The sequence below is a fragment of the Nyctibius grandis genome, chromosome 3, assembly GCF_013368605.1.
Source record: "Nyctibius grandis isolate bNycGra1 chromosome 3, bNycGra1.pri, whole genome shotgun sequence".
Classification (NCBI taxonomy): Eukaryota; Metazoa; Chordata; class Aves; order Nyctibiiformes; family Nyctibiidae; genus Nyctibius; species Nyctibius grandis.
The window spans coordinates 38,391,160-38,412,224 of NC_090660.1; the positions used below are offsets into that span (position 1 = coordinate 38,391,160).

A 21,065-nucleotide genomic window follows, 5' to 3' on the forward strand; every position below is an offset into this window, starting at 1 on the left:
CTTGCTATCATCTCAAAACACTTCATATTTTAAGAAAAATGCATTTCATAATGAGGTCCAAATGAGGACCAATATGATGCCAAGGGATTCTGGAGCTGCTCCCTGTGCACCACCGAGACTCAGGATTTTGTCTTCAGCTCCAGCTCTTGGGATCCTAGCAATAGCGCTCATCCCTACCTTTCTGCCTCAATTTTCCACTCCTTCCTTCCCTTCCCCTCAGCACGCACAAACTCAGCATGCAATTGAAGATCCAACCCATGTCACTATACACATACCTGCACAGGCATGTGCAGAGTTGTCCTGGAGATTTCTAGCACAGTTCTCCACCGTAGTACATGGGTGTGCCCAAATTAAGGACATTTCCTGCAGAACTTAAGGGATCTAACCTTTTGTCTGCAAGTCATATATATCAGCCACTGAATCACCTCAAAAATAAAAAGCTACAGCATCAAGAATAAAGAAACCTGCTTTGGTTAAGTAAAATGCATCATAGACTACAAAAGTGTGGGTGCTGCTTTGGGGCTGTCAAATCATTCAAGCAGCAGAGGCAAGAGCCACTAAAACTCATCAGGGACAAAGTCATGCCATCTGGATTTCCAAAGCTTTTGAAAATGCATTTGGAGACGACAAACACACAACAGCTAATCCACTAGATATTTCACACCGGCAGACTAAGATGCAGATATCCAATTTACAGAAAACACAACAGCTTCTTTTCCCTTATTCATAAATTCCAGTATGATCAGATTCTGAATAGCACTCCCAGATACAAAAGAAAAATAGGGCAGATGATGAATATTTTATCGCTGAATTCTTGCTATACATAATCATATTATTTTATTATCTCATGCTGTGCAAAAAAAACATGGGAAATGAGGCTAGATTTGTGAATGATAATAATAATTTGTCAAGCTGTTTGATACAAGGATGAAAATACAATAAACATGATTTTAAAAGTTGAGATAGGAAGACTGGCTACTGCCATGAAATGGGAAAATGTGGAACTGATTTAAGGTTATTAAAGTAATGTAAAAGAGTTTGCGATAGAATAATTTATATCGCAAGAACAACAAAATAAAGTACAAGAAACACTAGCAAAAGCTGTATCCATTAACACAAAAGGTAACCATTTTGACAGTCCTGGGAAGGAAAGATGAGTAAACACCCTCATTACACATCTCCACTCAAGTTTCACCTTGACTTAGAAAAAGCCATTTCCTTAGTACACTGCACTTTGATTGTGTGTGGATGGGGAATAGCTTCTGCTAATAGTATTCAGATACACATAATCTGGCCCACTTTTCCAATGGTATTTGTTAGAGTTCAAGTTTCCTTATGAATTACCACACGAAATGACATGTTTCAGTTCAACCCCAATGTTAATCCAGCACTGTAAACAAGCTTTTTTAAAAAAACAATTTTAAGAAATCAACCTTTTGAAATCACAAAGACATGCCTAAAGACAGAATGCAGATGGAGCTTGGTAGAGGTGCGCAGAACCAATCACAGAAGCACAAAGGCTGGAAAGGACCCCTGGGGATCTCCAGTCCAACCTCCTGTCCAAAGCGTATCCAGCTGGAGCAGGTTGCTCAGGGCCTTCTCCAGTTGGGTTTGGATACCTCTAAGGATGAAGGCTGCTTACTGTGATTTGGCAGGGATATAAACCTGGCTAGAGTTGCTGTTTATATGAGAAATAATGACCCAGGTGTTTCAGTCACTAGCAAAGAAATGGAAATGTGGCCCACAGACAAGGTAATCATATTAGCTTTGGCCACGGTGGCCTGGCATTTCATTTGAAGTGTTGTAGTTCTGTTCCTAACTACTCTATCTCTGTATTTTATTATCAGGAAAACACTTTAAAAACATAACAAAGCAAAAACCCGTGACATCTGAAAGAAAAAAAAAAAAAGAAATTTGGATGATATAGCTTGGAGGACATTGATCAAGAATTTCAGTGCTGCTGGTTTTATTTTTTCAAGAAAGTGGTTATTCTCATTCCTGACCTATCTTGGAAAAATTCAAGCCTCTCCAGGTAGGACTTTAAGTCTCCATGGTTCACAAGGGATTATGGACAGCATCAATAATACTCTAAAAATGAACTTTTAAATGTTAGGTTTTCAAATAATAACCAAAGGATTAGATGAGGAGAAATGTAAATATTTACCTACGTACAATGACTCAGACTATCTGCGTGACACTTTGGTGTCTGACAGGAACTAGTATCACATGCCTGTGTTTCCAGCTGTCAGATTTGATTATTTGAGTCAGGTTCCCTCATATCAAGATTAGACACTCTGTACCCAGCCGGACTGAGAAATCAAATTGGACAAATTCCTTTGTTTATAACTCTGCAGCAGAAAAAGGTTAAAGCAGGCCCTTCCTCTGATCTAGTAAAAAACAGCTCATGAAAGCAGTGGGAGCCTCAAATACCTGAAAGGCTTATAATTAGTCAACCTCTGAAAACTCCTGAAAAAGATACCAGAGAGTGAGCTCCCCTCAAGGTTCCCACATACCTTTCCCCTCTTAAGTAAAAAAAAGCATAAAAGCAGAATTGAGATCTAAAATTTATTTCAGATATTTTTATCTGCTATGCAATCTCAGGAGTCATGTGTCAATTACCTCTAGAAAAGCCACTCAGAAATTAGAGCCTGCCCAGGTCAAATTAAAGCAGGTTTTCTCCTTGGCTTGCAGGTGACGCAGGAGCACCCTAGGATCCCATGATTTTTATGTTCTTGCATCCTGACTTTTAGTGAGTGCTGGAATTCAAAGCCTTTTTGTTTTGAAAAAAACAGAAACAGAGGTCAGAATGTTGTTTTTGTTTCTAAATTAAAAAATTAACTGGACGTTCATTATATCAATTTCCATTTCAGAAATAATGCATGGCATCATACAGCAAGAGAGCCAGGCTAATGCTGCCAGCCTCTGCATTTAACAGTCCAGAGCCAAAACCCCACAGCAGCACTCAGAGAACACACCTAGAAGAGGTGCACACACATGAAGCATTGTTATGCATTATTACATGTACAGTGAAAGGTCAGACATTTACATCATGGGAGATGCAAGACACTGTGCTGCTGAATACACATCCCTAAACAAATGCAAGACATGAATGTTTTTTTTTATAATTTCCCCTTTTCACCTCTAGCCTCTCCCAAGGACTGTAATTTAATATTAAATGCTGATCTCAAGCATTTCCTTTGTGCAGATGTATTGGATGTGAGACAGGAAGGAAGATCCTTTGCTGCATTTATGTAAGCTGTTGCTGGCATGAGGGAGAGAGGCAGAGAGACCAAGCATCAGTGAGAGTGGTGTTTCTATGTGTTAAGGGACTGGGGAAGCTTATCCATTGCCCTGCATTTCCTTACGTGTATGTCTGACCTCCTTTAGGTGTCCTCTATTTTCTGTAGGAGAGCTTCACAGCTTCTCCAGAACCTCAGTCAGGGAATAAGAGTGCTACAAATATTTGTCCTAGGTAATTTATCTTACTGAACGTGTTATTCTGATAAAGCTTCTCTTGAGAGTAAAGCATGCCACCTTTCCAGTGAAATACATGGAACTTTCCAGTTTCACTGAGGGTCATTATACTGTGTGATCAACCTTGGCCTTGCTGTTCCAGGTGCACAGCTTCAAAAACTTCCACTGAGGTACCTTAAATATAAATTAAAAAATGCATGGACTGACCTTTATGTCACTAAATGAAACTTTATTTTTACCAGTTGTGACAAACTAGATCAGTGAAGGAAGGTAGATATTTCAGATGATGTTCTTTAGATAGGAAAAAAAAATACGAAGAAAACAGAGTTAGACGTGAAATACCTATCCAACTGCATAAAACAGCACAGGTATCACAGCCCAGCGTACGCACCAACCCTAAGACTTTTGTCTGACACAAACAGTATCAGCAAAAACCCCTGTTTTGTAAAACAAAGCTTTACCTTTCTGGTATAGATTTCCTTGGGAGATAAAAATCCTCTTCTGCGAGGTAGGCAGCTGCAGTTCCACCTCCGAAATAGGTTTTCCTCAAGAGGGGGGCAATCCGGTTGTTTACCAATAACGCTCCTAAACCAGTCGGGAATCCGAAGATTTTATAGAATGAGATGGGGATAAAGTCAGCTTGGTGAACTCCCAAGTCTAATGGAGAACTGCTCACATACGAAGCTGCATCTAGTAGAACAAACCACTTCCCTGGTATTTTGATGGGGCAGAGTTTTCCAGATTTTATGTCCTGTATCCATGAAAGGGGATATTTGGTACCAGAAAAATTGCTCTGAGCTGGATAAGAGAAAAGATGAGGTGTTGTGCAGTTTTGTTCTTCAGCTGGTAACCTGTTTTTTTCTGATAACAAGATTTCCTTTGGTTTTATTGGAACAGACAAGACATTCATTGAGGCAGTTATCCCCCTCATACCCACCACAGATGTGTGGCTGTCAGTTAGGTAACAAAATCGACTGCTGGGTTGCTTTGTGCCTTCAGGTATCCAAGGGAATGCTTCTGCTACCAGTTTAAGCGCAGCTGTACAACCAGATGTGAAAATGATGGTGTAATCTTCAGCAGTGGTGTGAAAGTGTTGCAATATTCTGAAAAATGGAAAAAAAAAACAAACAAGTTATTTTGTGATTTTTCTATTTTATTGCTGTGTGATATATTTTTGGTTTTCCTCACCATAAATTCTTCTACTCTGACACCTGATATGAATGGAAATAGACAGGTTTTGCCAAATAGCACAATAAACTTCAACAAGTGTAACCTGAATCATTTTGCCCACAAAAGACTCCAATGCTGTAGTGAACATGGCTGTGTTTTTAAGGACATAAGCCAATTCTGCCTGGCTCTGAATAGAGCGGCCAGTCTGGTCCCTCAGTGGGATCAGAATCAAGCTTGCATACGATTAAAGTTACACTGTCCTTGAGAGAGCCCAGTTTTATTTGCAAACTACTAGAGTTTTTAGTTTACAAAGTATTTGGGGCAGACAGAATATCTTTCAGTTAAAAAAAAATCCACTTAAATACTGAGCATCCCAATGAAGGGTCACAGGATTCAATAGGGAAACCCTAGCATACAGCTTTGCTCCTTGCTTATATTATCAACAACAGAAACAGAAGACAGCAGGAAGCAACATATGCTTCATATGTGCCTTATGCACATAAGGCTGCAATCTCTGTAGTGCGCAGAGATAGCCTAAACCAAAAGCAACCTAACATCTTCCGATGAGTCAGACTATGAAAACGGAAGCAAGCCTGTGTCTTGAGACACATCTGCACTACACACTCATTGATGCCTGGACAGCACCTCTTTGGCTTTAAACTACCTTTTGTGAACACCTAATGCACTTTTTCGTACCCATGCTAGCTTGTGCATCTATTACAGTTTTGCAGTGTGCAATATCGGTCTTTTCAAAGGCTGAGGAACAGCTTCAAGTCAGTCACCTTCCTTACCTTTTTCACCTGATGAACTTTCTCTGAAATAACTTTTATAAAACTCCTACTAATATTAACAGGAAATGTAACAACCACCTAAGAGACATCAGCTGCAGTGCATGGAGCAGAGCAAACAAAATTGAACCAGAGCATAAATGTTGCTGCTTAGCAGTCTGTCTGGTTTTCAAGGAAGGTAAGATGTAACAGGGTTTCTCAGTGCATCTCTCCTGCTGCAGAGCATTTCTGTGAGCAACGTAACGTATCAGTGCTCTCCAAGCAGCTGGCGCTCTGATCTGTGTAATTCCAAGGTACAGACCAGCATTTGGAGAGTCTGTGAACTCTGGTTCCCTATGTGTATCATTGAAAGTTTGAGTGTTTTACATAACAGGAGATTTCCTTACCAGAACAGGCAGAAACTGAAGACATAGTTGCATTTAGGTTACATGCAAAAGGTTACGTGACAAATTCAAGCTAAAATTTCCTGAACCATAGGACAGCAGAGAGAAATGCCTTAAAGTTTTATGCATCCAGTCTGAAACAGAAATGCTACAGGCAAAGGGTGGTAGAGCTGTATGCACGGGGTGCAGCAATAAAGGTTAAACACTGGAAAAGAAACAATTGCAATGACTTTGATGATTAGGACTAAAAAACACCCTGCAAAGGCCCACTGAAATGACACTATTAATACTTTTCTTGGTTGAAGGAAAGTCTTACTGTACTGGGAAGTACAGGATGCCCAAATGAGACTTGAGTTTCTTCAGAACTTAAATTTTTGAAATCTGATGCAATTGTTAGGTATGTCTTCTGGAAATGAAGAAAGAATTTCAGCTTTTATGAAGTACATCAGCAGGTCATGTATTTAAGCTTTAAATGTTCTGAGAAACCGTTTGAAAAGATTCATAATGATCTTTCTGAAACGGATCTGCCAGGGAATAGTTGCTGCAAGCATTCACAGCTCCAGACATAATTTTTAAAGACTGCGTTCAGAGAAACCAAACTTCTCCATTGGACTTCAGAAACCATGATAGGGATGAAGACAGGGACAATCACAGAAGTTTTTGTATAGAGTAATGAACTGACAGCCTGTCTCATTCATCACTGTGACCTGCTCTCTCTGGTCACTGAATCCCATCCACTTTGCCTTCACCTGCAGTGAGCTGTACAGCCTTTTCCACCACCACCTGCATCACAGCTTTGAGTACGTGTGTGTGTCGTATAGGACACCTGACTAAAGGAACCTGAAACCCTCAACCCAGGCAGCAGCCTCTGTTGAAGTTAAGCTAGCTGAAGGGTTACCACTCAGAGCCATGTCCTGAATTTCAGTCCTTACATCATTCTGACTTTATTCTCGTTTCCTTGCATTCACCCAGATATAGAAGAGGTGGAAAGCAGGGCAAGCAAGAATCCTAACTTCTTCTTCAAGGAGAGAGCGGGACAGCATTAGACTCTTGTTTTTAGGGGAAAGGAACTGCAGAAAGTGAGTTAGTGAGGAGGCCACGTCTTTGTGGTTATGTACATAATTTTGTATGTGGCTTATTTTCTTATGACATACAGTCATATCGGATAGATCTTGGGATCATTACACTGATATAAACACAAATTACAAAGAGGTGGTGCAATTCCAGGAAAAAAAATCAACAACAACAAAGTATCAAACTTTCTGTGTTTTTACCTCTGTGAGCACTAGGACAAGTTACATATTCACATGTGTGTGCACACACAGAATACCTTTAGCGTTAAAAAGGTAGGCGACAGGAGCAAATTCTTAATATGTAACATCTCTTCATAGGAGCAAGCTGACAAGAGCAGCAACTAAAAGCACACTGAAGACTCGTATCAAGCCTGCTGCTCTTCTACTTTCTACACTGTCTCTGCTCTCCTCCCCAGTCAGCCTCTTTGTGCCACATGGGCTGAGTGGGAGGTGAGACAGAGCTAGGCAAAACGCCAAATTTTGCTCAGGAATAACAACCTGCAGTTCTACACAGGAATTGTACTTGCTTACCACAGCTCTTAATTTGACCAAAAGACACTGTAAAATTACAATAGCTGGGATTCAGGAATGGTGGATTGGAATTTAATAATGGGATGCTGTTGCCCAACCATGAATATCAGAGCCAGTGAGTACTTTTATTAAACATTTTCACAACTTCATAAAACAATAAATATTATTTTGAGTTGTTTAGGCTCACAAATAGTGACAGCTCTATGTTTAATTCATAAATGAGAGAGACAAAGTTCATGCACATCAGTAGTATTCTAACTACGTTTAGTTTTAAAGCATTCAAATTGAGAAACAGATGAACAGTTCTGAAATAAAATCCATCACATTACACTGATGCATTTATCTATTCAGTTCACTACCAGAAATTGACTTTCACTTGAAAAAATTCAGGCTTTAGGGTAAAATATTCAAAAGTGCTCAAATGAATTAGAACCATTTTTTAAAAGGTATTTAAGTTCCTAAAGCTAGAGAAACAACCAAGTTACATTTCTAATTGACTTCAATAGGAAGTAGGTTCTTTTGTGAGTCTCAGTAGGTATCTATTTGCATTTTGGGTCTCTAAATGCCTCATAAAATTGCTATGATTCCAGTACTTGCAAAAGAGGTAGAATTTTCAAAGTCAGACTTACATTTTGCTGTAGTATTTCTAACGTTAAAAAAGGAAAACAAATAAGTAAAGCCATATCAATTGAGTTAAGGGAATTTCCTTCTCCAGAATGACTCCCGATGTGCAGAGCAGAAGAGCTGTGAGCATCTCAGAATAAGGTTTATAAAATGAATGCCACAAACTCCTGAACTAGAGCAGCACTGCTATGATAAAATCAGAGTACTTAGGGATAGAAAACTGTGATACATCTGAATGACTTCTGCAGCCCACAGTACTACATCCTCTGTTTTGACATGAATATTGGGAAGCACTGGCTATTACACATGGAATTTCTAATGCTCTCTTGTCTTCTTGTAAGACATACCCCATTACAGTAAAATGCAGTTCACCTTTATTACACTCCTGGAAGGTTTATAGCCATATATAAGGTCGTTGTTGGCAGAAGGACTAAAGACTTGCAGTAGAAAACTGATAGCTTGATCTACTATAGCTCACAGCTGCAAACAGCAGTGGTATTTTATAGCATTACAAATTTCCACTTTTCAAAGGACTCTTTGGAAGAAATTACTAAGAGGATAATTGTTCCATTAAACATACCGATGCAGCTGTGCCATCATGGGGAAGACGGCAGAAAGGCTGAGAAACTTGACCCAGTACCTTGCTTTCAGGCTGGCAAGGTGGGGGAGGAAGCCTCACACTCCATCTTTGCAGTACATCGAAGACCCACCATGACTGGCCACCTCTTGTCCCTCTCCTCTCACCTCCCCAAGAGCACACAGATGCAACACAAAGAGGTCAATAACACATGGCCAAGAAGCCAGCCCAGGAAGAAGCCACTGAAAATGCCCTCATTCGACCACGCTTCCCTGTGCACACTGGTAATCTGAGACCTCTCTGTTAGCTGGTGATTAATCCTTTCGAAAAGTTGCCAAGAGAGTTTGTGTCTTCATGACTGAAGTTAAGCAAAAAGGCCTTACTACTCTAAAGTAAACACTGTTAGGGAAAGTCAATTAATTTTCAACGAAGCTTGATGCCTCATTTTATACATTTAATATACACATAATTAATAATGGGGTCTATATTTAAAGATATCTATAATCAAGTCACATATTTTGAGGGAGTAGTCATATTATCTAAGTTATCTAATCCAATAGCCTGAATTAATAGTTTAATTAGAACTAGACACTCCACATTGCCACTGGCAGCCCTGCAGAAGGTAAAGGCTACTGATTTGTTCAGCTACCTTAGGTACACAGTGTCACCCAAAGTTACATAAAAGGGTCGCCCTCCAAAGTTGCTGCCTGGCTGCTATTACCTCATGCAAGAAAGCCCATGTTCCTCCTCACCACCAACTCTTCGTTTGTGGGTCTCAGCAGCAGATCAATAGCAGTGCTCCCACAAAAGTATAGATGTCCATACTATAACATCTCCATTACAGCCTCCCAAAATTCACTTGATTTACCTAGCTTTTCTTCCATGCTTCTAGGCTTTAAATACTTCTAAAATATGCTTTATATCAGTTTCTCCACTCTCTTCAAAAGTACTATTTTGCAAACACCTGTAAAAACTGAAGAGCAACTTATATTGCTAGGTTTGGGTCATTTCACACTTTAATTCCAATTAGTGCAAACATTTCAATTTCTAGTTGGTAAGATCGAAATATGGCCAAGGAGTTTGTGATTTTCATGTTCTATATTTGTATTCACATTTTTATTTAGATGGTATATGTGCTTTCATAAATATTGTCAGCACAATGATTTTCCAGCCAGTAGCTGCTCTAGCTAAAAAAGACCCCTTTTAAAAGTTTAAGTATTGCCATTGTAACAAGAGATTCATATTTGAAGACAGAAGCATAGTTATCTATTCAACAGTACAAGTTTAGGTAGTACTTTATAAAGGCTCTTTTTCAGCTGAACATTTACATCTAAAAATTATTTCTTGTTATAAAATTTTTCCATTGTCACGCTACCTAGGAGCACAAATCCAGTTTGGACTTGTATTGAGAGATGCTTAGCTTGAGCCTCAGAAATTTCATCACACTATCTTCTGTTCTATAAAAACTCTGAAAAATGTAACACGCTGTTGTTTAAAGAACAGTTTTGTACGAATGACAATTAAAAAGAATTTAAAAATTACTTCTGAGTCAAGTAATAATTTTATTTTGATTTAATTTTTTTTTTTTTAATATTAGAGGGTAACACTTTCCATAACTGGCGTTTTAATCCTTTCTGCACACAAGTGCAAATGAAAAGTATAGACAGTAGCTGCATCTACATTTCTGGGTAAGAGCATTTTAACCTTCCTCATTTATTAATTAAGGGTCAGCTCCAGCTATCAAAGCAGTCAATTGAAAAACTCCCATCAACTTTAGTGAGGGATCCTAAAGTCTTATAAACTGCTGTGGTTGTTACAGACACCAGGACCTGCACTCTGCTTTTAAGCTTAACTTAGTGTGCAGCAGTAGTTCTTCTGTACACGTTCTTCTCTCTATGTATACGAAGAAAAAAGGAACAGAAAATGTGGGTATCCTGATTTAAGCCAACACAGGATACCGTAAAGAAGCACACACTGCTTAACATACAATCCAAATTTTCCTTAACTTCTCTCACTGACAGAAGCGACAGCTTAGCTTAACTAGTTACAGCTATATTCATAAGGGGAATGCTCTGATTTAACAAACTAAAAAGACAAGCCTTCTGCGTAGGAAATGTCTTATATCTTATTTTGTAAAGATGTCACAGCACTGTATTATATTCTCCTTGTCAATTCCCAATCCAAACAAAAGCAAACTGAAATCTACGAATATTTTTAAGAATCAAATGTATTTAATCAGGGAAAAAGTCTAACAAGTCTGTCTTCCTCCAGCAAAACGTTAATTTAATGAAAAAAGCCCTTGTAAAGGTTTGGTTTTTTTCTCTTAAAGCAATATTTTCAACAGAAATCTATGCCATATCATCTCTGCAACCTGTTCAGCTAACCCAGCAGAAGTCCAACAAATGGAAGGATTTGCCCATGGATTAATACCTGCATAAGGAAGAGCACTGGGATAAATAATCTTTTATAGCTCTCTCTCAAAGTTTGCCCAGTCCCCTTTTCAGTTTCAGTTTCCTCTCTCATACTGACAACGCACAAATTTAAACCTTTCAGAGTACGTGCTAACTGTGAAATAGGCACACGCTGCTCTATTTATCCTCACTGGTTACATCCACATAAAGTTTTCTGACCATTTTACTTGAAAGGCACTCATTCTGAACACAGCTTGCATGAGAGTGATTAAGATCTCACCCATTTACACTACTGCTGCTTACGGCAACGCTGTAATTAGCTCCCTGAACGTAAGAAATAAATGATTAGCTGGAATGCACCTCATAAGCTCCACTTGGCACAGGCAGGTGATGGAACAATCCCTCCCTTCCTATTTGAAAGCATTACTTTCTTTAGGCATTCACACTCAGCCATCTGAACTGAAGCATTATAATCAATTACATTTATTCTCCTAGGCACTGACCAATTCACTGGAGACACACAGTGGAAATATTTATTTGCTTACAAAGAGTCATGGTCTTCACCGAATAAATCCCCTCTCCAGTTCTGCAAAGCTGGCAGCACTGCAGAATGCCTGGAGTTCCCCTCGCACAAAAGCTTTAGAAGAGCAGGAACTCTTTAATGGCTACAAAATGTCTTCCTGCAGGAAAAGATGCTTTGATGAACAAAGCCTATGAGAATCATAGAATCATAGAATGTCCTGAGTTAAAAGGGACCCACAAGGATCATCGAGTACAACTCCTGTCCCAGCATAGGACAGCCCCAGAATTCACACCATGTGTCTGAGGGCATTGTCCAAATGCTTCTTGAATGCTGTCAGGCTTGACACCATGACTGCTTCCCTGAGGAGCCTGTTCCAGTGCTCCACCACCCTCTGGGTGAAGAACCTTTTCCTAATATCCAACCTAAACCTCCCCTGGCATATCTTCCTGCCATTCCCTCAAGTTCTGTCACTGGTCGCCAGGGTGAAGCGGTCAACGCCTACTCCTCCACTTCCCCTTGTGAGGAAGTTGTAGACCGCAATGAGGTCTCCCCTCAGTCTTCTCGAGGCTGAACAGACCCAGTGACTTCAGCCGCTCCTCGTACGGCTTCCCCTCTAAACCGTGCACCATCTTTGTAGCTCTCTTCTGGACACTCTCCAGTATCTTCATATCCTTTTTTTTACTGTGGTGCCCAAAACTGCACACACTACTCCAGGTGAGGCTGCACCAGTGCAGAGTAGAGCGGGACAATCACCTCCCTCAACCGGCTAGCAATACTATGCTTGATGCACCCCAGGACACAGTTGGCCCTCTTGGCTGCCAGGACACACTGTTGGCTCATGTTCAACTTGCCATCGACCAGAACCCCCAGATCCCTTTCCGTGGGGCTGCTGTCCAGCCTCTTGTTCCCCAGTCTGTATGTACATCCAGGGTTGCCATGTCCCAGGTGCAAAATCCATCACTTTCCCTTGTTAAACTTCATGCGGTTGGTGATTGCCCACCTTTCTAATTTATCTAGGTCTCTCTGCAGGGCCTCTCTGCCCTCAGGAGCATCAACAGCTCTTCCCAATTTTGTGTCATCAGCGAACTTGGACAGTAGTCCTTCAAGTCCTGTGCCCAAATCATTAATGAAGATATTGAAGAGCACTGGCAAAGAAGCACACACCCTGACCAAAAGGTGTTGACCCTCATTACAAAGTGCACATCCAGAAAGCATTCAGTGTCACACTGGGCATAGTGACAGAGCAAGCTAAAATTTAGGGTGGTATTATGGCACTGCATATAACCAGAAGAGCAAAGCAGTCGGAAGGAATCATGAAAACCATAAAATCCAACACTGAAGGCTACTTGCAGCTGGTACAGTTTGTTAGAACACAGAAATATAACTCCTCTCACTGACAGAAGCCTATAACTCTTATAACTTTCTAGATGTGGCAGAAACCCCTGGGTAACTGTTTACTTTGAAATTAAGTAGTTATTTTTCTGTGTGTAGAGAGGGAAGATCAATAGCTACATGACTTTAAAACCACTTTGTGGATATTTTTTGTGAGTAAGATCAGCCAGATCCGTTTACTCCGGTGCTCGAACAACTGCCAAAGATTTGTATAAATACTTGTGAATCCTGGTAATTTCATTAATTAGGACACAAATGACTCTGTAAATTTATACCATAGGTTCTTCAAATGAAAATTCACCACCTGCTATTCAAGTCAACCAGGAAAGAATGGAAAAAATAACCCATATTTTAGGCAACTATTTAAGGAGGACTAGCCATAAACAGCAAACAGCTTACGAACAAACCATTCTAAACTGTATTTGCACAAACTAATTGCCAAATAGAAAACTACAAATTAATCTGAATCAGTTTGTAAATCATTCATGTATTAAAATTCAAAGTATTTTTGCAGCAAATCTTAGGAGTCACCAGGAGGAACCAAAATTGAAACCAAACATAGGAAGATCTTGTACATGGACTAGCATATCACCTCAGTTGTTATCTAGGGCAACTTCAGCATAAAATGCCTTCATCACAGTATTTTCTTCATAAAATACATCAAACAACTAAGGTCACTGCATTTTCGCTTTCCAAACTCCTCTTACCTAGCAGAGACCATAAGTTTTTTATTTAGGCATTCCCCTCAGCAGAAATGAAGAATGCATCAAGATTGACTTCAACGTTGAACACTCAAGACAGCACAGTACCAGCCAGAGGTATCACTTCTACCAAGTAATACGTGTAATATCCTATTCACAGGCTACACAAACAAATTAAAGGGTGTGCGTACGGAAATTCATATCACCTTAAGACACCTACACTGTGGACACCAGAGCATATCACCCTTTAGAGTCACTCAAAAGCCACAGGCTCTACAGCAGACAGCTCATCTGACCTAAGCTAGAAGCCTGCTTCAGGCTGAGATGTCTCACCCTGGACATGTCCGATTTCTTCCATTGCCTGCCAAAGGCATCTAAATGCCTTGTGCATCATACACAGCTACTCTTAACCTCAGCTTCAGTATCTTTGGAGCACAATCATCCTTCTTTCCAATCTTACTCAGTAAGTCCTACCTCTAACCTTTCCACATGTTCTGAGCTCCTGCTGGAGAGATTCACTCCTCAGTGTTGCAGTGTCTAATTAATTCTGCTAATGCCAGCAAGCATCACTGGCATGAGGCCTGCCTACCTACCCTAGGGATATTTGCTGGTAACTGGTCAGAAGTTACTGCACTTTGTTTTCTGATTCTTGGGAAGTGGAGCATGACAGTTGGCTAGTTTCCAGCAGTATAACAAGTATAAACTTGTAAAGGCTGCTTCAGAGAAAAAAAGATAAAAAGACAAAAAAAGTATGCTTAGGTGTTCTGACGGTTCCAGACTCTCAAGTTTTTACAGTGCTCAACCTTTTAAGTAACTTCAGATAAGAAATTAAATATTCTTTAAGGTGTTAAAAAAAATTTCATAAGCTAGACTTGTTTTTTTCTTTTTTTTTTTTTTGTAAAAACAACATACCATTGCTTCCAATCTTTTTCTGACATTATTCATTGCTTTACTTCGCTTTAATGGAATGTTTCTAGATTAGCTTTGGCCTTTAAACTGTACTTCTGTGATCTCTGCAGCTATGGTGGGTTGTTGTTTTTTTTAGTGGTTTTGCAACCAGTTAAAAAACTACAGCAATTTTTTTCTGCAACAGGATGTCACATACTCCAGACACTGTGACCCTAATCAATCTCTTTTCCCTGTTGGTGCCAGAGAATGGACATGTGACAACAGTAACTGTCTATGACCCATTTACAAAATGGATTTTCCATCAAAACCAAGTAAGTTTGACTTATTTGCACGTTGCCTGGTATTTTTGATTGTAAAGTGCAAGTAACTAAGCATAGCTTCAAAAGCATAACCCAGTATTTCTCATACTATCCAGCAACAGTTAGGCTTATTCTGTGGTGAAGGAGTCACAGACAGACATATGCTCATTACTTATTGAGTCTTCCATTACTTATTCAGTCACTGCATTTTTACTTTGGAGTGGTATTGCCTGGGACTAAGGTAGGTTTGAGTAGCAGTAGGAGAGCAGCTATGTAGATGAGCCTGTGCAACTCACATGTGCTGGGGGCTTCTCTACACTGGCTCCAAGAAAGTCCGTTCCTGAGCTGTGCTGGGGATCAAAGCACAGCAGTTGTGACAAGGTGTGCTGGTCTCAAATATTTCCACATGGCTAGCAATCTTCTTCCACCATTTTCTTTCTGAAGTTCAAGGACTCGCACGTCTGACACATCTAGACGCAATCACTGTTACTTATGGTTATCAGACAATGGATACACCAGAATCTATAGCCTGTGAAGAGTATAGCTGCCTGCCTCCTTGGTAGGATGCACCACTTGGCAGACATCTTCCCAATGATGAGATCCATCTGATGGTTCCTACTCCAATTCCTGCTCTGAAACAAAGCCTTGATCCTAATCTTGAAACATATCAACTGCAAATGAAGACAGCAATATCAGTGATCACATATGTATTGCTGACTCTTTAATATTAACCTATTCCTCTGAAAAAATTGCAAAATACAAGGTGAAAGGAGATGGACAAAGACAAAATGCTTTCATGTCAAAAGGAGTCAGCTACATATAGCAGTGATGAAGTACTCTGATCGCACATGTCCAGAAACTCAGAAACTGACCATTTCCAATATAACCTTTTAGATTCACCTTTTCAACATATTTCCACAGTATGACTGATGGCCTGTCTACAAAAAAAATCATTACACCTGTAGCTAGAGCTTTCCTTCTCAAGGGGAAAAAGAAAGACGAAGAAGGAATAATTTCTTGCAATTCATAAAAGGCCTGTACAGCGAGTTTACATTTACTTGGGAAACACTTAGGCACAGAACTTCAGAGGTACTTCAGGTGGTTAAGCAGGAATTAGACGATTTTGTGAATCTGGGCCTCAGTTACTATAGTGACAGGGACTATGGCAAACACTCATACATAAACAGGCCTTATTTCATCAAGGGTTGCTTTTCAAGTACTATGCTTTTGTCTGGAAATTGCTTTAGATGAAGATGTTAATCTGAAATCACCTCAGTCTGCTTTCAAAATACAGAGGGTTTATGTAAATCTATTCATGCATTTCAACAGCATTTTACTTTATATGGCATAGGTTAACCCAGGTAAATTAGACAAATCCTCAACAGCAGTTTGTACTTCCCCTAGCTCTGGTGAAAAGCCACAAGAGTGAAGTCTGGAAGACTGCTAGCCACTATTTATTTGCCTTTTGTTTTTCATGTGGTGTGATGACCTCAGCAGCATAGCTCTGGTTTTGCTTTCTAGGAAGAACGCTGAAGTATTTAATGCAGAACTGCAAAAACCTCCTGTCAGTATGAAGGGCAGTGAGAACAATATGAAGCGCAAAGCCAAAATCCTTGGCACATGAGTTCCTGAAACCTGAAGGACCCTCATACTTTGGTAAAATGGTGGACTATCTGACCACTTGTCAGTTAGAAATAACAAGATACCATGAATGTTAGTGAAACCGTCCTGGTGACCATAATTACAGAAATACTCAAGAGTGAAAGGCTTTTCTGTTTGTTTGTTGAGCCGACCAAAGGACTCCCGGTGTCAGTGTGCACTTGCTGCACACTGTTCGCACTGAGCCACATTCATGTTTTGGCTCAAACAGCCACAAGATTTCCCAGAAATTATGAATGGATGTTTGCTGATATGGGAAACACCATTTCTGCCTGTCAAGTCGCTCTTCATTCACTTTAAATCCTGACAACTGTGCTTCCAGTGCTTCTGGCAGTTGGGGGAGAAACTGTTCTACACATGATGGATGCAACAAGCCATAAATGATTGCTGAGGGATACTCTTGGCTTGCTTTAAAACAGAACCTGGTTGCAATCTACGACAAACACATTAGGGAACAAGGAACAACAAAAGCATTTTAAGGAGTTCACAAGTGGCATTTTTAGAATCATAAAATGAAAGCAGCTTAGAGGAAGCCTAAACCAACTTAAAACCCACAGCATCACAAAACCTCCATATAAATACTATTGCTTTATTAACTGAACGGAAAATATTAATTAAACTGAGGAACCAGTCACTGCATATTTGAGAGGGCGCTAAGAGAAATATTTTGTAACTTGCTGCAATCCTTCCCATACTGTCTGAGGATCATTCTGTTCCAAACAAAATGGACATAGAAACTATAAACTGAAAGTAAGTAATGCTGTTTAAAGACTCCCATTAGTTAATGCTGATATGAATTAAAACTGCTGTTGGTTAGAAAGTTCACCCCAGAGGATGTACGTTAAACAACCTTTCCTTTTTGCAATTTGTGCTGCCTGGCAGCAGCAAACCTCATGAAATCTAAAGTAACTAAAAAGTATACTAACAACCATAACTTCCTATAATCCTTCTACACTGCATCCTCATCTTGTAGAGCTGCTAGGCAGAAAAACTGAGCCAGAAAATGCAGTAGCTGCCTTGGATTTCTCTTTTTCTCACTATCTAGCTCCTAGGAGATAGAAACCTGACCCAGGAGGCCAGGAAATCCAGATGTGAGATGGTCAGTCCATATGTAGGAACAGACACCTATGTCCCATTCTGAACACCTATGTCACATTCTGTGTGACATTGCTGTGAACCACTGCAACCTCACTAATGCCAATTACAACAGGTAAGGAGCAATACTTATGAACCTGTTTCTGACTTCCCAAGTATGCCACCCTACACAGCAAAGTCACAAAAAAATTCAGGTCAGGGAAAGATTCTCAAAACGAGCAGAGGACTACTGACATGCATAGGATATTGCCATGCACAGGATGACATACCCTGCTCAGCTGAAACAAAATACTTAGCATCTTGTGCGAAGAGATCCACAGATCACACCTTCAAAACAGTGATAAAGTTGACTTTTTAAGTTCAAGATTTTTTACAGAATAAAACCAGAAAAAACAGGATGGAAAAACCTCATCATGTTTGACTTCTTTGGATGGTTATTTTGAATAGGATTATCAACAGTTAAGAACATTTGCAAAATTCCTCTTTCTGATTCCAGGTATGAAGGACCTTAAAAAAACAAAAGAAGGTAACAACTTGCAGCTGACAACTGAAATCTGCATTGTACTCGAGTTGACACCTACATGTGCTGAGCTAGAAAAGCAAGAAAACTCATTCATCTTGATTACATGTAGATACACAGAAATTGCCAAATTCAAACTTGGCTATCTTCACAATACTGTCCATACTCATGCACCAACAAAAACGTTGTTCCTCATTACAAGATCCCTTAAATTTTGTTGTTGAGGGAAGGGGTTAATTATTCTTCTTGTTATTACTGGTAAATTTGCAGTCATTGCAGCAGAACTAATAGTTGCGACAACACTGATGCAATTCCTATCAGTGTATGCACGTGTAGGGGCACATGAGTTGTTATATACTCACAGTTGTATAAAGGAAGCCCTCTACCCTTGACTAACTTTCAAGGAAAAGTACAGTCTAGAATTTATTGCTGCTGGGATACAAAAGTCCTGAAAGTGTTTTCAAGCTAAAATGAAAGACTGGGTACATTCCTGCATTACCTTGTACAGTGATGAAATCCTTTTGGGAAAAACGTAATTGAGTGAATAAATCTTACATTAGACATGGATTTAACCTATAACCCTCTTGCATTAGTGAATCTAAGCATTCTACAAATTCATCAAAATTGGAAAGCTTTATTAATGGCTGAAAAAAATACACTCCACAAAAACTAGAAATTGGAACAGCCTCTGCGTTGCTCTGCAGCATCACATGACAATAGGCTTGCTGTTGTGAAAGCGATCTCTTCTCAAATACAAACCAGGCGGCATGTGAGCAGTAAGATCCGACCAGAGACTGAGAGATCTACCAAAGCTGTCCTCCACAGCCCTGGGCTCAAATTCCAGCAGGATCAAGTCAGATTTCATAACCACAAAGCAGGAGAACAGAATTCCAAGATGTTTACTTTACAAAGGTTTTTCAGATAAAATCCACTGCCTTTTCTACTCTGTGTACTTTTTAACTCTACCTATCATGATTTCAGCACTATTTCTGAAGATTTGTCACACCTCTGATGCTTTGATATTAGCTTTGGTAACATCTAATATCACGAGGAGTAGAATGAAAAGAGCAGAATATATTTGATGAATATTTATTAAGAGTTCTAAAGACATTAATGATATGTATGTCCGTGCCCTTTGTACATTGCTTTCTGCAAACATCCCAGCAAATGTACAGCAAAGTGTAAATGATTACAGAATGTTCTAGGAAAGTAAATACTGAACTTGTAATTGTACACTAGAAATCTGATTCTAAGCGCTATGTCCTAAAAGCCAAAGGCAGAACCTTAACGTGCACCTTGTGTCTCATCAAAAGGTTCAAATTTTGAATTGCAAGATCTCAAAATGAAATGCTGGCAAGCATTCCATCCAACAAGGATTTCAACAGAAATTATTTGGTGAATAACAAACTACACTGAAGAACAGACTAATTTTTGTGGGTCATTTCCAGAATAAGAGGTATTAAATTGCTAACACAGAATAAAGAATTATATTCTTTGCCCGGCTCACTAGGAATTTGTCCAGAAATGAACACCAAAAGGCAACTTTTCTGCAGAAGACATATTTAAAAGACAATCAAATCCCAGAGGGATGTGTGAAAGTCCATCGTACTGCAGTACATATTTTTAGATATTACAATTTCAGATTTCATTAAGTGTTTGTTCAATGTGACATGGCAGCAGGAGATGAGTGCTCTGGTGTATCATTTCGTACTTTTTTATCATCTGTCTAGACCATCTGGCTGCAACTCAACACTGCATGCCCCTAAAACAAAGGTAGACACATGAATTGTCAAGAGGCACTATCAAAGTAAGTCACCTATGAGTACTAGCAGAAGGAGACAGAAGCAGTAAGTGGTCCACCATAAAAAGCAGAAAGACTCTTTCCAAATGTACTTTGCTTGTGATTCAAAGACAATTAAATGTGATGGGTGCAGAATATTTTATATTGTTGCTGCTTATTCCCATTATAGATCTATTACACTCTTTTTCATTATGCATGGTTTTTAAACAAGTTTTTGAAAAGGGCAAGAATTGCATACATATTTTCAAACTTACAGTTTAATTCTTATATCGCCCTGCCTTTTGAAACTCTGCCATTCCTTTGCATAACAATATTCTCATAGCAATATAAAAATAAAGGTATTGTGACAGCCTGTTGCACAAAACCTTCAAGAAAGCAAATAACTTTACTTAGCCCAAACTATTAGGCAAAACCTTTCTCTGTTGAGATTAGGCGGTCATTGGTCAGGCTTTCATTCAAGATGTGTAGATGTTGTCCACTAAGCCCAGTGCTCATCACAGAATGTTTGACACTGCATGTATTGCTACAAGTCTGTGTGGCTCGGAGTAGCCTTGGCCACTTTATTTCTGGTACTCATCGCTTGCTACGCATTAGAGAGCTGCTGTCAGGCTCACAAGCAAAGGGTTAGAACTGGGAATCAGCACTCAGTGACTCACTCATCTGTCTTTCAAAATTGTTTAGACCATTGCACCTATAGAAAGATTGCTGAGACTTCAGTATATTCTGGTTAGGTTCCTGCAGTTAGAGGCAGGAACCTAAGAGTCCTTACTTTGTGGCCCCAATTTTTTCTGTTCTAAAAGAATCTAGCAGTATTTTTGTTCATCTTTTCATTCCTACTAGCCAAAATCAAAATAATTATCTTTACAACAAAACAGCTCACTCCTAGCAGACACCAGAAGCAGTGGGGTTCACTTAGTGAACAACCCTGTGCCAGGGTGTTGCACTTCCCAGGGCGCTCCAGTTGTTAGAGGGATGTTTCTGCACGCTGCAACGAGCTGGTCAATCTCTGTACGCTACTGAGACCTCCCTCTAAACTCCTGCTGAAACAACCACCACCATTTTTAGTGTACTCACTGTACATTTTGGTTAGAGGTCTGCTTATATCAAAGAAGCGTCACATTGCTTGTAGTAATCC

The 21,065-nt window shown here is 39.7% G+C and overlaps 1 protein-coding gene across 1 annotated transcript in view; it reads right to left on the reverse strand.

The window, feature by feature from the left end:
• MOCOS (molybdenum cofactor sulfurase) overlaps window positions 1-21,065 on the reverse strand; it is a 239,609-nt gene that overhangs the window by 140,076 nt on the left and 78,468 nt on the right. The window contains exon 4 of the mRNA XM_068396930.1: window positions 3,936-4,577. Within this exon, the coding sequence (XP_068253031.1) occupies window positions 3,936-4,577 (642 nt within the window). The remainder of the gene's footprint in view (window positions 1-3,935; window positions 4,578-21,065) is intronic.